General features: G+C 42.5%; 3 protein-coding genes across 6 annotated transcripts in view; 1 reads left to right on the top strand and 2 right to left on the bottom strand.

Moving 5' to 3' along the window:
• Window positions 1-4,757, bottom strand: part of kiaa0586 (KIAA0586 ortholog) — a 126,992-nt gene extending 122,235 nt beyond the window's left edge. For all 3 annotated transcript variants that reach the window (XM_046307833.1, XM_046307835.1, XM_046307834.1), the window contains exons 1-7: window positions 3,752-4,757; window positions 3,581-3,639; window positions 2,383-2,437; window positions 1,402-1,471; window positions 1,087-1,249; window positions 707-916; window positions 208-394 (exon numbers count right to left, since the gene is read on the bottom strand). In XM_046307833.1, the coding sequence (XP_046163789.1) occupies window positions 208-394; window positions 707-916; window positions 1,087-1,249; window positions 1,402-1,471; window positions 2,383-2,437; window positions 3,581-3,639; window positions 3,752-4,082 (1,075 nt within the window). In that variant the 5' untranslated portion in view covers window positions 4,083-4,757. The remainder of the gene's footprint in view (window positions 1-207; window positions 395-706; window positions 917-1,086; window positions 1,250-1,401; window positions 1,472-2,382; window positions 2,438-3,580; window positions 3,640-3,751) is intronic.
• A 63-nt stretch (window positions 4,758-4,820) lies between these two features.
• On the top strand, window positions 4,821-11,896 carry timm9 (translocase of inner mitochondrial membrane 9 homolog). Its single transcript, XM_046307839.1, has 4 exons — window positions 4,821-5,052; window positions 5,479-5,540; window positions 10,084-10,179; window positions 11,400-11,896. Exons 2-4 carry the CDS (start codon window positions 5,502-5,504, stop codon window positions 11,529-11,531), a joined length of 267 nt encoding a protein of 88 aa, XP_046163795.1. The 5' UTR covers window positions 4,821-5,052; window positions 5,479-5,501; the 3' UTR covers window positions 11,532-11,896.
• Window positions 11,897-12,453: 557 nt separating this feature from the next.
• Window positions 12,454-15,860, bottom strand: part of arid4a (AT rich interactive domain 4A (RBP1-like)) — a 28,011-nt gene continuing 24,604 nt past the window's right edge. For both annotated transcript variants that reach the window (XM_046307836.1, XM_046307837.1), the window contains exons 21-24: window positions 15,721-15,825; window positions 15,393-15,584; window positions 14,923-15,069; window positions 12,454-14,668 (exon numbers count right to left, since the gene is read on the bottom strand). In XM_046307836.1, the coding sequence (XP_046163792.1) occupies window positions 14,565-14,668; window positions 14,923-15,069; window positions 15,393-15,584; window positions 15,721-15,825 (548 nt within the window). In that variant the 3' untranslated portion in view covers window positions 12,454-14,564. The remainder of the gene's footprint in view (window positions 14,669-14,922; window positions 15,070-15,392; window positions 15,585-15,720; window positions 15,826-15,860) is intronic.

Genomic DNA, 15,860 nt, shown 5'->3' with positions numbered 1-15,860 from the left:
ACATCCACTTTTATATTATGGGGTATTGTGTGTAGGGCAGTGACAAAAAAATAATCTACATTTAATACATTTTCAATTCAGGCTACAACATAACAAAATGTGGGGAAAAAAGTAAAGGGGTGTGAATACTTTCTGATGACAGATCTCAATGCCATTCTCATCATTTGTTTCAATGAGGCAACTGACTCAGGAAACGAAGCACCCTACCTGTGGCTGGAACAGCAGGGGAAGAGTCTGCAGCATCAAGGTGGGTAATATGAACGTGACCGGGAAGGTCTTGAGGAAGCCGAGGGTCTGGATGTACAGAGGCAGCAGGGCCAGTGTTCAGCATGGAGGGTGAGGGCACAGGGGCGTGGCCAGTCACTACACTCAGAGCAGAGCCCAGGAGACGGTTCTGAGAGGATGAGAGGGCATGGATGAAGTGGTCAGAACTATTATTGAATGACTAAAAGTAAAAAGAGTTGAGTATAGTGGTGATGAAACATGCAATAGAAAAAGAAGTACACCGAACACCACACTGCTTGAAACACTACAGACATACTCAGACTCTGGGACTGTATAAAGATGTGTACAACTTTAGGGGTCCACATAAATATACTCTTACATAACTTCATGCAACGATTAGAATGACAGCAATTTATTGCGGAAAATATTACTACCTGGAGCACTCAAGTGAAGGCTCAGTGCTCCTCCTTCCCTACAGTACCTGCAGCTCCATCTGTTGGCTCTGGATACACTCCAGGTGCTGTAGTCTCTGCTGGGTCACGGTATTGAGCTGCTCCTGCAGCTGGGTCACCCTCTCTGATGCTCTGTCCTCTCTGGCCTCCTGAGCCCTGCCTGGGTACCTGTCTGACTCCAGCAGCCTCTGTAGCCCCTCCCACACCTGGGAAACACATGCCTCCATGTCACTCTGAGCCTGGAAAGAGAGAAGGACAGAAACAATCCATTAGGCACCCACATTATGTCCACTAAGCATTTTAGGTAGACTTTGGCGGGTTTGGATTTACAAAAGCTTTCTCAGATGGCATCATAATCTCAGAAGGACATAGAAAAAAATAACACATAACTGCTCTGCTACAACAATACCTTGATGAGTGGTGCTGTGGCAGCAGCTGTGACCACGGCTGCAGTGGAGGCAGCTCCAGTATACACTGAGAGGCCAGAAACAGGCTGGGGCTCCTGGCTCGATGGTGGCCGCTGTTCCAGTAACTGCACCTTCACCTCTCGCCTCAAGGGGGCAGTCTGGGACCTGAGGAAAACAGTATCGAATGGAGTCCTCATGACTAACACCTAAAGATTTGGGATGTACAACTGTGTTGCAATGTAGACAAACATTACAAACACAAATACATCTGGCATGTAAAAAGTGAAAATCATCCTACAGCTTTGTGCCATGCTTACCTCTGTCTTAGAGCTGCCAAGATTGCCCCTTTGCCACCAGCAGCATATCGGGATATTAGCAGATCATGGTCTAAGGGACAATCCAAGAGTGGGGTTAGGATACAAAATGGCATAGGGTGAACTCACAAAGTATTGGGACAGTGACAATATTGTTCGTGTTTACCTCTGTAGTCCAGCACTTTGAATTTGAAATGATACAATTACTATGAGGTGCAGACTGTCAGCTTTAATTTGAGGGTATTTTCATCCATATTAGGTGAAACGTTTAGAAATTACAGCACTTTTTGTACATTGTTCCCCCATTTTAGGGGACCAAAAGTATTGGGGAAAATGTATTAAAGTAATCAATAGTTTAGTATTTAAGTCCCATATTCCTAGCACACAATTACTACATCAAGCTTTGTGACTCTACAAACTTGTTGGATGCATTTGCTTTTATTTTGTGCCCAATAGAAATGAATGGTATTTGGAGTTTTTATTTATTGTAAACAAGAATATAACATAATAGAATGTGGATGCTACCATGATTACAGATAATCCTGAATAATGATGAGTGTGAAAGTTAGAAGCACAAATATCATAGCCCCAAGACAAGCTAACCTCTCACTATTACAATAACAGGGGAGGTTAGCATTTATGATATTAATATCTCTGTAACTTTCGCACTCATCATTATTCATGATTCATTCCGGGTTATTGGTAATCATAGTAGCATCCACATTAATGTAGAATTGTTTAGAAACATATTCTATTCTTATTTCAAATAAAAGTATCTCCAAATACTCTCAAATTAAAGATCACAGTCTGCACTTTAACCACAGTCATTGTATCATTTCAAATCCAAAGTGCTGGAGTACAGAGCCAAAACAACAGAATCACTGACCCAATACTTTTGGAGCTCACTGTATATTAAGTAGCCAGTAGATAATCAATGACAGCATGCTGTCCAGTACATCACAGGTTTAGCCCAAGGACACTTGCCTTTATCCTCACTGCCCTTAGGTTGAACAGTTTCTTTTCCATCTATACTAGGAACCTGAAATTGGAAATGACACCAGTTTAAAATGTATTATATTAGAATGGGTGACATACTTGTGAGGCACACACTTCTCAGAAAAGAACAAGCTAGAAGACATCTTCTCCTATAGGGCTTTCTCCTATAGAGCTCCCTTTTTATGGAACGGTCTGCCTACCCATGTCAGAGACGCAAACTTGGTCTCAACCTTTAAGTCTTTACTGAAGACTCAGGCTCTGGAGCAACGAACCGCCCTTGCTGTCTCTGCCTGGCCGGTTCCCCTCATTCCACTGGGATTCTCTGTCTAACACTATTACAGGGGCTGAGTCACTGGCTTGCTGGGACCCTCTCATGCCGTCCCTGGAAGGGGTGCGTCACCTGAGTGGGTTGATTCACTGATGTGGTCATCCTGTCTGGGTTGGCGCCCCCCCCTTGGGTTGTGCCATGGCGGAGATCTTTGTGGGGTTTGTCTCAGGATGGTAAGTTGGTGGTTGAAGATATCCCTCTAGTGGTGTGGGGGCTGTGCTTTGGCAAAGTGGGTGGAGTTATATCCTTCCTGTTTGGCCCTGTCCGGGGGTGTCCTCGGATGGGGCCACAGTGTCTCCTGACCACTCCTGTCTCAGCCTCCAGTATTTATGCTGCAGTAGTTTATATGTCAGGGGGCTAGGGTTAGTTTGTTATATCTGGAGTACTTCCCCTGTTCTATTCAGTGTCCTGTGTGAATCTAAGTGTGCGTTCTCTAATTCTCTCCTTCTCTCTTTCTTTCTTTCTCTCTCTCAGAGGACCTGAGCCCTAGGACCATGCCCCAGGACTACCTGACATGATGACTCCTTGCTGTCCCCAATCCACCTGGCTGTGCTGCTGCTCCAGTTTCAACTGTTCAGCCTTATTATTATTCGACCATGCTGGTCATTTATGAACATTTGAACATCTTGGCCATGTTCTGTTATAACCTCCACCCGGCACAGCCAGAAGAGGACTGGCCACCCCACATAACCTGGTTCCTCTCTAGGTTTCGGCCTTTCTAGGGAGTTTTTCCTAGCCACCGTGCTTCTACACCTGCATTGCTTGCTGTTTGGAGTTTTAGGCTGGGTTTCTGTACAGCACTTTGAGATATCAGCTGATGTACGAAAGGCTATATAAATACATTTGATTTGATCTTACTTGGGACTCGTTTTGCGGGACTCTTTTTATCGGACTCTTTTTGCGTGCTTTCGTTCCCTCTGGAAAAGACAACATGGGAAGAGCAAAATGTTGGTCAGACTGAAATCAATGGCATATACAACTGCAATACAATAACAGTTTCACTGGCAAGTGTGGGTTTACTAAGCCTACCAGAGGGTGAAACTGATGGCAGGTTTGCTTGCAGGGCAGGAGGCACATGCCTGTGCTCTTGTTTCCTTGCTTGTCTTTGCTTTTCGATCTTTGGTGGCTCGTCAAGAAGAGAGGACTTCTTCACTGTTATCTTTACATTGTCTGTTTTATTAGATACGGTGGACAACGACCCCAAATCCCTCTGCCCGTCATAGCTCCGCTCAGGAAAGTGAATCTTTGTTGCACGAATCAAGACGTCTCCAGCATCAGAACTTGAAGTGGATTCGTCAAGGTTTATATTCCTTGCAAAGTTCAGATGTTCATTTGATCGGCTCAGAAGAGTATGAGCCATATCTAATCGACTCTGACGCTCAGTTGATTATCTAGTAGCGAGCACTGCAGCAGAGTAGAGTATGATAGCTAGTATGCTCAACACCAGACCCGATCAGGCTTTACACATAACATAGTTGTTACTAACCGTGGGAGTTGATATAGATAAATAAACAACCACTGTCGTCATTTTCCTTAGGAAGTCGAACATTCAAATATCCCGCTTCACGCTTGTTTAATGACGACTTTATGCTAACAGTAGCTAGCTACTAACGTTAGCTGGCTAACACCTCTAACACCTCTAAACAGCTGGCTAACACCTCTAAACAGTTGAAAGCACAACGCGACAAAACTCAGTAGGAAGTAGCTAGCTAGACCTATGTAATTTTGAACAAACTGAATTCGTTGCAACCCGAGGTCAGAATCGAACGATACATAATAGCTTCACAACTGCTAAGCTAACGATGGAAAATATGAAAACACAGCAACTGTTGCTGACAACAACAACTTCCGGTCAACGACCAATCCTCTCTCCGCGAGAAATATCGCCATCATCTGCTGGGCATGATAGGGACTTCATGGATGAGGAAACATTCATCAAAAGAGAACATATATTAATCAAATATTAAATAATTAAAAGTATTTGATTGACCATTATTTATATTAGATAAAAGGTGGGCTAGCGAACCACATGATAATGAGGTACTGAATATTTTAATTACCTCGTGTTACACCGGAGTGTTTATGTAGTGACACAAAATTCATCTTAATTTGACATTTCGGTTATTATTTTCGACAATTTACTTTTCGACTTTGAGTTCCATACATATCCCCACGAAGTATACAATATTTAATATTATCCTAGAATTATTTGTTTGTTTTAAAAACTGTTTTTAATTTCCAATAGCTGGCCTTTCAAGCCTCTCAAAACTGTTGGTGCCGCAGCCACTGCAGTCCCCTTTTCACAACGTCACATGTCCTTCGGAATCTGGGTGGGTGAATGACTTTTTTTTGCTGTGTTAAAGAAAATGTGATTTATTATGCATTTTGTGCACACAACTTGATATCAAAATATATGTAATGTCTTCAAATGCTTCACTTGACCTTCAGAACTGCGCTATATAGTTAGCCTGTTAGGGACATTTTAACGTTAGCTGTCCACTAAGCTAGCTAGCTAACTAACACAAGGCTTAAACTATGTAGTAGCTAGCTATGGAATGGTCAGTTATGAATTAATGGTCAGGTGTCATATATAGCTAATCAACTAATACTCTGTAGCTATCTTGGTAATTCAGTACTCCCTTTTCCTAGCTAGTTATAACTAGTGAACGGACATCATAGCTACATAACAATGGATAGGGCTAGGGCTGTCATTCAATCAATCGATTACATTCATGGGTGTAACTTTAATCCAACAGAAATATCGTCCATTTGAAACACCATGTCTATCCAGGTGACAGAAGCGGACCAGGTTAAACAGGTATGTAAATTGAGGATACTCGCACCCCAGTGGAGACTGGTGACTTGAAAAATTGAGGAGGATGGGAGACTCACGGTATTTTTCAAAGTCATCAAAGACGAATTATTTTAACCTAAATCATTTAATAAACACATTTCTAGTACAGTATTATGGGGAGGGGGGATGAGAGGGCTCCTTAAACAGTGTTGGAAAGGGATCACAGCAGTGATTGAATGAGGGTATGAGGCATGAGTTGAGGTGTTCAGAGGCTTGATCAGTGCAGGACAGGACAAAAAACAATAACAAGACACTACACAGTTAGACAAAAGCTAAGAATGAGTTAGTCCAAGCAAGGAGTAAAATCGTTGATGTGTAATAATGTGATTGTGTAAGTGATTGACTACATGCAGTAATGAGAGAAAAGTGATAGGGGTACTCGCAGTGCTTGGAAGGGAAACATTCAACGTGCCAGTGGATGAGCGGGCACATGAGACGCTGTGGCTTCTGTTCATGTCAGGAGAAAGTTGACAATGGTAGTGGAGTGGAGTAGTCATCACCTCTTAATCAGAGAACAGGAGGGGAGTTAGCTGTAAATACAAATAGCAGATACATTCCGTTACAGCTGCGCCATTGTAGGTTTGGATGACGAGTTTCTCTATGAAGTTAAACTCCGACATCTCAAAATTCATAAAGTCAAAGACAGACTGCGCATACTGCCCACTTGACACATCCTGTGTGGTCCTGTGTAGCTCAGTTGGTAGAGCATGGCGCTTGTAACGCCAGGGTAGTGGGTTCGATCCCCCGGGACCACCCATACGTAGAATGTATGCACGCATGACTGTAAGTCGCTTTGGATAAAAGCGTCTGCTAAATGGCATATATTATTATTATTATTATTACATCAAAGTATCCCCAGAAATGTTCCTGAATAAAGCCCTGATCATCCACATACCTTACATTTACATTTACATTTAAGTCATTTAGCAGACGCTCTTATCCAGAGCAACTTACAAATTGGTGCATTCACCTTATGACATCCAGTGGAACAACCACTTTACAATAGTGCATCTAAATATTTTAAGGGGGGGAGGGGGGGTGAGAAGGATTACTTTATCCTATCCTAGGTATTCCTTAAAGAAGTGGGGTTTCAGGTGTCTCCGGAAGGTGGTGATTGACTCCGCTGTCCTGGCGTCGTGAGGGAGTTTGTTCCACCATTGGGGAGCCAGAGCAGCGAACAGTTTTGACTGAGCTGAGCGGGAACTGTACTTCCTCAGTGGTAGGGAGGCGAGCAGGCCAGAGGTGGATGAACGCAGTGCCCTTATTTGGGTGTAGGGCCTGATCAGAGCCTGGAGGTACTGAGGTGCCGTTCCCCTCACAGCTCCGTAGGCAAGCACCATGGTCTTGTAGCGGATGCGAGCTTCAACTGGAAGCCAGTGGAGAGAGCGGAGGAGCGGGGTGACGTACCTGACGATAACTGACAACTGCAAGCAGACTGGTGGCACCATAGGTCCCAGAGCGGTGGGGCAATCTTACCCCCTGGGGCCTGGAGTTTTTCCTTATATAGTAACCTAACTAGGAAAACTCTGGACCCTATAAGGTGTGACTGATCAATCCGTTGTAAAAAGGTTGTGTATGGGCTATTAAGGGACCCGTTTTTCATATTCAAATCACATCGCTTTAACTCCTGAAAAAAAAAATGAAAACCCCCTCAAACTGCAGCTACCTTGTATTTGTTCATACAAATTATATTTCGACTAGATTTGGAGGGGGATTTCCTCTACCCAGACACATAGACAATAGAACTCACAGGGCTGAGCTTTCTTTATGCATGTTTGCATCATGCAGGCCTATGCAACTGTCGGCTTTGTACATTTTTTTTAATGACTCACATCTGCTATCACTATTATGTTGATTGATTCATTCCAGGTAATAATTTTGGATTAAAAACGTATAGGCAGCCTAGCCAGCCAAATTTGGAATATAATCCAAATTTGATCACATTCACATTTTCTCCTGACACAAATGGACTATAAATACATAACGTTACCAATTAGTTTACCTTGACCAGATGGACAGGGCGCATAGGCTGTATGTAGCAGCTCTTATTAGGAGCCTACAGTTGATCAGATGGGAAAATAGTCTTGTTTTCATCCCATACAACATGTCAGATTGGGTGTAGCCTCGGCTGCTGCAACATTTATCATTTGTTTTTGTTTTTTAGATTGTGTTATCATCTTTGCTAAATAAATACCGGAGGAAAGTGCACAGCCTATTTGAGCGTGCATGAAAAAAATGCGCTGCGTCAACCTCTCTAATCTAACTTTTAATGGATTATGTGATGGAAGCTATCAAATCATTCGGAATTGTTTTCGACATCCCAGAAAAGCATGTAAAGCATCGTAACGTGCAATTGTAGGCGGCTTGATGATAGGCTCCCTGTTAACCAGCTATACATTTGATACCAGTTGGTATTGAGTGCCCTCACCTTTTCATCAGTCATGAAACTGATCTCAGGCAGAGGTCGACCCTCGCTTTTAATTTGCACCTTGTCCATGTACCCCAGATAATGAAACGGGTTCTTCAACAAAAAAGTCCACAATGTTTTCGGCAGCATTGACCATTCTACCGTTCGGGCGGAGAAAACTGCACACTCACGCTGGTAGCTAGCTAGCTACTGAAGTTAGTGCAATTTATTTACATTTACCTTGCTAACTGGACACACAAAATTAACTTCTAAACCCAAGAAGAAGATTATAATATACCTCCTCCATCTCCTGTAATTTAAAAAACGAATTTGAATTGAATAATGTCTGAAAAATGCTCACTCTTAATCTCTATTCAACAATGTCAACAAACTTCTCAACACAGAACCCCTATAATGCTCTGTGGCACAATCCCAATTTAACACACAAGGTTCATTCTCTGACCATACATCTATTATTGGATGGACAACATGTCAGTTCATACTGCAAAAGCTTTGATTGTTTGGAGGACGTCCTCCGGAAGTGGTCAAAAGTAACAGTCAGTATCTGGTGTGGCCACCAGCTGCATTAAGTACTGCCGTGCATCTCCTCCTCATGGACTGCACCAGATTTGCCCGTTCTTGCTGTGAGATGTTACCCCACTCTTCCACCAAGTGTACCTATGATGCACCTGCAAGTTCCCAGACATTTCTGGGGGGAATGGGCCCTAGCCCTCACCCTCCGTTCCAACAGGTCCCAGACGTGCTCAATGGGATTGAGATCCGGGCTCTTCGCTGGCCATGGCAGAACACTGACATTCCTGTCTTGCAGGAAACCACGCACAGAACGAGCACTATGGCTGGTGGCATTGTCATGCTGGAGGGTCATGTCAGGATGAGCCCGCAGGAAGGGTACCACATGAGGGAGGAGGATGTCTCCCCTTTAACGCACAGTGTTGAGATTGCCTGCAATGACAACAAGCTCAGTCCGATGATGCTGTGACACACTGCCCCAGACCATGACGGACCCTCCACCTCCAAATCGATCCTGCTCCAGAGTACAGGTCTCGGTGTAACGCTCATTCCTTTGACGATAAACGCAAATCCGTGAAGTGAAGGGCACTTTTTGCCAGTCCTGTCTAGCGACTGTGGGTTTGTGACTATAGCGACGTTGTTTCCTGTGATGTCTGGTGAGGACCTGCCTTACAACAGGCCTACAAGCCCTCAGTCCAGCTTCTCTCAGCCTATTGCGGACAGTCTGAGCACTGATGGAGGGATTGCGCGTTCCTGGTGTAACTCGGTCAGTTGTTGTTGCCATCCTGTACCTGTCCCACAGGTGAGATGTTTGGATGTACCGATCCTGTGCAGGTGTTGTTACACGTGGTCTGCCACTGCAAGGACGATCAGCTGTCCGTCCTGTCTCCCTGTAGCGCTGTCTTAGGAGATTCACAGTACGGACATCTCAATTTATTGCCCTGGCCACATCTGCAGTCTTAATGCCTCCTTGCAGCATGCCTACGGCACGTTCACGTAGATGAGCAGATACCCTGGGTATTTTTCTTTTGGTGTTTTTCAGAGTCAGTAGAAAGGCCTCTTTTAGTGTCCTAAGTTTCATAACTGTGACCTTAATAAAGCTGTTAGTATCTTAACGACCACTCCACAGGTGCATGGTCATTAATTGTTTATGGTTCATTGAACAAGCTTGGGGAACCGTGTTTAAACCCTTTACAATGAAGATCTGTGAAGTTATTTGGATTGTTGCGAATTATCTTTGAGAGAGAGGGTCCTGAAAAGGGACGTTTATGTCTATGGAAGGGGGTGAGGCCGACCGGCCTCCTAGGTTTTGTAACAAGGACGGCACATAATGGCTGGAACAGAGCGGATGGCATTAAACGGATGAAAAAATGTGTTTGATGTATTTGATACCATTCCACTAATTCTGCTCCAGTCATTAACACGAGCTCATTCTCCCCAATTAAGGTGCCTCCAACCTCCTGTGGTGTGCGTGTATAATGATTATGTTATCGTGTGTCTCTCTCTTTTCACAGTCCCCTCTGTTCCATAAGGTGTGTTTTTATCGGTTTAATATGTATGTGTTCACAGTTTAAAGAATTTCTTGGCACCTACAACAAACTCACCGAGAACTGCTTCATGGACTGTGTGAAGGATTTTACCACAAGAGAAGTCAAGTCAGAGGAGGTAGGTTGATTTCCTGCATGTCTTCAAGACTCCGGTGATGTTCCTCCGCTCACACGTTGCTGATGCATGTCAGATCTTATAACGCCTGGATAGGTATTTTATGTATGAGCTAACCGCATTAGAGTCGCGTTCCCCTGCTCAGATGTTGCATGCATCAACCAATGGTTGCATACCATATCATCGACTGCTGTCGGACACCATATTGCTATAACAATATGGTTTGGTTAGGTCTAGCTCGCATGTTTCAGCAACATCCATATGTATAGGGCAATTCCACGGTAGCAGAATGTATGTCAAACAAAACCAATGATTGCAAAGTTAAACAAACCATAGAACTCTATGCACAATGACTACTTTTTAAAACAATTTCCAAATAAAACTGTACAAAAACACATTTACTATAAAATAGAATGGTAACAGAATGATGTTTGTGCTGTTACCAAACTTTCTGGATCTTGTCCCAAGCTGATTTTGAATGGCATTCAAAATTATATCCTAAATTATATCAGCTTTTCATGATTGTCTTCTTTTTGTAAACAATCATAGAAGGCATTGGGTAGAAGTAAATTAAACCACAAAAAATATATATTTTACATGTCTTAAATTATCATGATATCTTGAAGGCCATTCAAACATGATCCAGGAAGTAGGCGGGGCTTTCATACTGTATCTGGTGCCTAATTTGAATGTCCTGGATCTACATTTACTATGTTACTTCTAGTCTATGAGACCAGGTTGCAATGTCATTCAACTTTGTAGCAGATGTCTCTTTCCATTCATCAAATTGCACTGTATGTAGTATTGTGGAATTATTTTGGAGTGGACGAACATGTGCAGGTAGCAGACTGCACAGTCGATGACTTGGCACACAACAATTGGTTGATGCATGCAAGATCTGAGCAGGGGAACACGACCTCGTACTTATTACTTGAGTAGTAGGCCATATTTCCAAATACTGTCCCGTCATTCGAGGCTCTGTAGTAGGTAATCTCATCCATCAGAAGGTTCTCTCTAGCAATCGAGCCTGGGGACAATGTTAAGTAATGGGTCAAATAGGACACAATGTTGCATCATTGCTTATCAACAAAATGTTGTCACTGAATGTTCCTGTATGTTGTCAAATTTCACATTGTACCAGGTTAGCTTCTTTAGAGTAGAAGCCTTTGCGGTGGTACAGCAATATTTGGAGAGGTGTGATTGTGTCATTGTTTCCACCTCAGTCCACCTGCTCGGAGAGCTGCCTTCAGAAGTACCTAAAGATGACCCAACGCATCTCCATGCGCTTCCAGGAGTACCACATCCAGCAGAACGAAGCCCTGGCTCAGAAAGCAGGCTTAATGGGACCACGGTAGACCAAATTCTGCCCTTTACACGCCAGGAGTCGCCCATCCAGTCTGGTCCCAACTCAATGTGAATCAGTGGATGGCTAACACCAGCCACAAACTTGTCCTTGTCTACCTCCTCTACTTCTTAGGCTGGGGCTGATGACTGCTTGGACACTTTTATCCAGAAAAGCCTGATCATGATGTATGAGATCATGTTGAGTTGTTATCCAGGCAGAACATGAGATAAAAATAAAATAGCTACTTTTGTTTTTATTAAAGTCTGTTGAATAAGGTAATGACAATCCTGGGTATTAGTTTGTCTCCTTTATACTATGATAATGTTTCTGCACCATTCATTAAACTAAATTGTACATTGGCATACTGCTAAATTACCCATTGTATAATGTCCTGTTTGACCTTAATCACTGCTTTCTGTTGGTAATGGATTGTCACTGCAGCCAAGATGGTAATAATGACAACTGTCCTCACTTGAAGGTCATTGGCCTAGAGATGCATAACCAGAGGTTGAAGATCATAAACCGGGTAGTTTGGGTTCTGATTGGTTTACACAGCATTTGTGTATCAGACAATATACCATAGGTATGAATGACTCAACCTTACTGTTCGATTTGTGTTGGTAACCAGTTTAAAATAAAGGCACCTCGGGTTTGTGGTATTTGGCCAATATACCACAGTTGAGGGCTACTTCCAGGCACTCTGCTCTGATAATTTTCACTAATTGATATTTTGACCAATCGGATTAGATGTGATTGGTCAGACTGACTGTAAATGCATCTCAGGTAAAATAAGATGAGTACTGCTCATCAATGTTTACGTACAGATATTTCTCCAGAAAATGTAAAAAAACAGTAAGAGTTTAGCAGAGGTGGCTGCAGGACAATCCCCGGAGACAGATTTCTCTCGTCAATGACCAGTATTGCACAAGGGAAATATTTAAAACTTTTATTAGAAATGGAGAGCTCTTCTTATTTTACAAAGATACAATGGCTTTGCTCAGGGAATCGTAATACCTTCATCTAGGAATCCCTAGATCAACTTCGATTTTAAGAAGTACATTTTTTCAATGAAATCAAGTCAAACAAACATTTTAAAATGTTCTGAATGCTTCCATTCTCTTCTATGGGGTTCAATATATACACTGTGTGCTAACGTTTCTACCAACTAGACAGAAAAATAAAGGTTTTAATGTACTGGTACAAAGATGGAGGTTAAAAATAATAAATCATCCTTTACAGTTTGTAAAATGTATTTTTCAAATACATGGTTTTGGACAATATGTACAAAAGAAACAAATCATAGGAAACCCCCAGGCTTAACATACATGCTTCTTATGCAACTTTTAATTGGTCAGAACTCATGTTGAAAATAAGATGTTTTAAATAAAATACAAGTACCAAGAAACAAAGTGAAAAAGTGAAGGCCATCAAATGATGGTGTTCCCAAAAAAACATCTAGGGAAAGTAGTGGGCTCTATTGGAAATGGGGGAAAACAAACTCAGTGTACAAAACATTAGGAACACCTGCTCTTTCCATGATAGACTGACCAGATGAACACCATGATCCCTTATTGATATCACCAATTGAGAGGTTTTTAAATAAGGATCGTTAAGCCTTAAAAGAGACATGGATTGTGTATGGGCAAGACAAAAAGAGTTAAGTGCCTTTGAACAGGGTATGGTAGTGTGTGTCAAGAACTGCAATGCTGCTGGGTTTTTCACAACAGTTTCCCGGGCAAAGGGGTGCAACTCAACATTAGGAAGGTGTTTTGTACACAGTGTATCTAATGTCACCTAATGTTTTGTACACAGTGTATCTACTGCATAGTAGCTCCCCAATTGAAATGCAAAGTCTGCTTTTAGATGAGCACATTACATTATTTCAATATACTTTCCCATTGTCCAAACTGGAAGGTTCATGTCTCTATATTGTAAAAAATACAAAAGTCTCCACTAACAGAATAAATATATTTAACAAAGCAAACCATGACTATTTTACACAATTTCAGTTCGAGAAATCTTTCATTAAATAACTTCACTGCTGTGATATATAGTTTTGAAATTTTCCATACTAAAATAAAAACTCTGCAATTACATATAAAACGGCAAAATACACTCGCAAAGGAAATTAGTCCACTGAAATCATTCTCTTGTTCCACTGTAAACCTTTTCTTTTTTAAATTCCTTTTCTTAAAAAGAACTAAAAAATAGTTTGCATAATTAATCTGTGCTGACACTCCAATAGTGGAAGACAACAGCTGCAGTTTTCAGTAAACTACATTCCCTTTCACAATTGAATTTCACATTTTTCCAAAATAGGGCACTCTGCTGTAACACTAGTACTTTGGCAGTTCTGATGGTGCAAATGAACATAATTTACCTTCTTGCAAACCATGTCCAGCTGGTTAAGTGACCATTATTAACATAGGTAGGAACCCTTTACATTGTAGGTTACATACATTGCATTTGTCTGGTTCTGTCTGGGACATCATTGATTCATTACTGCATCCAGATTGGCCCCATTTGGGGAACCAGAGGAGGTTATATGTTTCTGTGGTTCTGACAGAGCGGGAGGAGAAAAGTGCCATGGTCTGTTCAAGGATGGAGAGTCTGACGGGGTTTGGCTAGGAGTATCTTGGGTTTGTAGTTTCCTTTACATTCAACTCACATGGAATCCATTTCCTGACGACTGCGATAGGTGGACTAAAATGACTACGAGGCAGGACGTGAGTGGTGGACGTGATACGGTACAAAGGATAAAGGGGTGAAAGGAGACAGGGGGGCAGTCGAGTGCTTTAGGCCGCTTCCTCCTATGTGTCAGTACGTGAGTTCGTCCCAAATGCCACCCCTATGCCATATATAGCAGACTACTTTTGACCAGGGTCTCTGCTCATTTGACATGGGCTTCTGGCCAAAAGATATTCCCTATATAGGGAATAGGGTGCCATTTCAGATGTACCCTGTGTCTCCAGGGAGGCAGCGGGATGCTGGGCTGGCAGGCAGAGATGGGCAAGGTGGACGCCATGGGGGAGGAGGCGTGTCATCACCTACACTCGACAGCCACAGTGTTCTGAGTGGGAGAAGCAGAGGAGGGGCTCATCCCAGTGTCTGACGAGCCGGACGACGTTGACGCTGTGGTGTGGGACACTGGGAGGGAGGAGAGACCAGGTTAGACAGCTGTATCAGTCTTTCATACTCTACAAAGTATTGTAAGCAAAGAGACAATGGAAACAAAGCAAAACATTACAATGAAAGCTATAGACAATAGTAGGAGGGAGACTACGTTCGACAGCTGTATGTGTGCCAAAAACAGACTAAGGAAATATTCCAAGTAAAGCATTACAATACAAAGCTTTTCAAGCAGTTTGCTCTGGAACATGACGGAGGAAAAGCCATCCTACCTTCTCTTTCCTTCTTCTTTAACCTCTTCCGCCTCCTGTCTATGGAGGCTACTTCAGACTTGAGTGACATGTAATACTTCCTTATATCCTGTAGTTTGTCTTGTAAGAAGGAAATCCTCTCAGCACTTGTCATGCTGTCCAGTTCATCTGCTCAGATACACAAAAGTTCTTATTGTAAAAGGTCAGAACAAATAAAAACACACACTTTGACCATTCAGCTTTCAAAACCATTTCATTTAGAACACTGAATACAATATTACATTTAAGAATATTCACAAAATTAAGGCTAAAATCCAAACTCCTAGGGCCAGTTTCCCAGACACAGATTAAGCCTAGCCATAATAAGTTTTTTTTAGTCCACCACTGGGCTTAGTCTGTCTGGGAAACCGGCCCCTGTTGTTAGTCCTCATCCTCAACACCTGTGATCAGTGTGATAAGCTGATTAGGGATAAGTGGTTAGTTCAACTTACTGAGCTGGAAGGTCCACTTGTACGTGCGAGGAGAGGGGAAGGAAGACTGCTTGTCTTTGTGCTTATATTTCTCTAGCTCCTTACTGTTGGGAGAGACCAGCTTCTGGGTTCCTTTAGACATGGAGTGTTTCACTGGAGTCAGCTTACTAGAGGTGTCCATGACAGCCAGGTCCTCACTGTCACTGCTGTGCCCTGTGGTCACACACATTTTAAATACTTTATTTGAATCCACAAATCACATTACTGCCAAGAAGGATTCAAACATTGACACGTTTTTTGGGGGTGAGTTAACAACCTGCCATTAATGGAACTGAACAATGAAACTTACCTGCTCCGTTCTTATCAATTTTGGATGTTGTGCTTGGCCGTTTCTGGTTTCGCTTCTGCTTCTTTGCAGAAGAACTCATATGGCAGTCCAGCAACCTTTTCTGACCTGATTGTGAAAGGGAGAATATTGAGAATTTTTAT

Source organism: Oncorhynchus gorbuscha, linkage group LG17 (genome assembly GCF_021184085.1).
Source record: "Oncorhynchus gorbuscha isolate QuinsamMale2020 ecotype Even-year linkage group LG17, OgorEven_v1.0, whole genome shotgun sequence".
Lineage (NCBI taxonomy): Eukaryota > Metazoa > Chordata > Actinopteri > Salmoniformes > Salmonidae > Oncorhynchus > Oncorhynchus gorbuscha.
Note: the sequence above shows the minus strand (reverse complement) of the source record. Positions and strands in the feature narration are given on the sequence as shown.

Excerpts from the sequence above, each read along its gene's own strand:
- timm9 (XM_046307839.1), top strand. The coding sequence starts at position 5,502 with ATGTCTATCCAGGTGACAGAAGCGGACCAGGTTAAACAG. Across the intron at positions 5,541-10,083 it reads AAGCGGACCAGGTTAAACAG|TTTAAAGAATTTCTTGGCAC; the intron begins GTATGTAAATTG and ends ATGTGTTCACAG. Across the intron at positions 10,180-11,399 it reads GAGAAGTCAAGTCAGAGGAG|TCCACCTGCTCGGAGAGCTG; the intron begins GTAGGTTGATTT and ends TTTCCACCTCAG.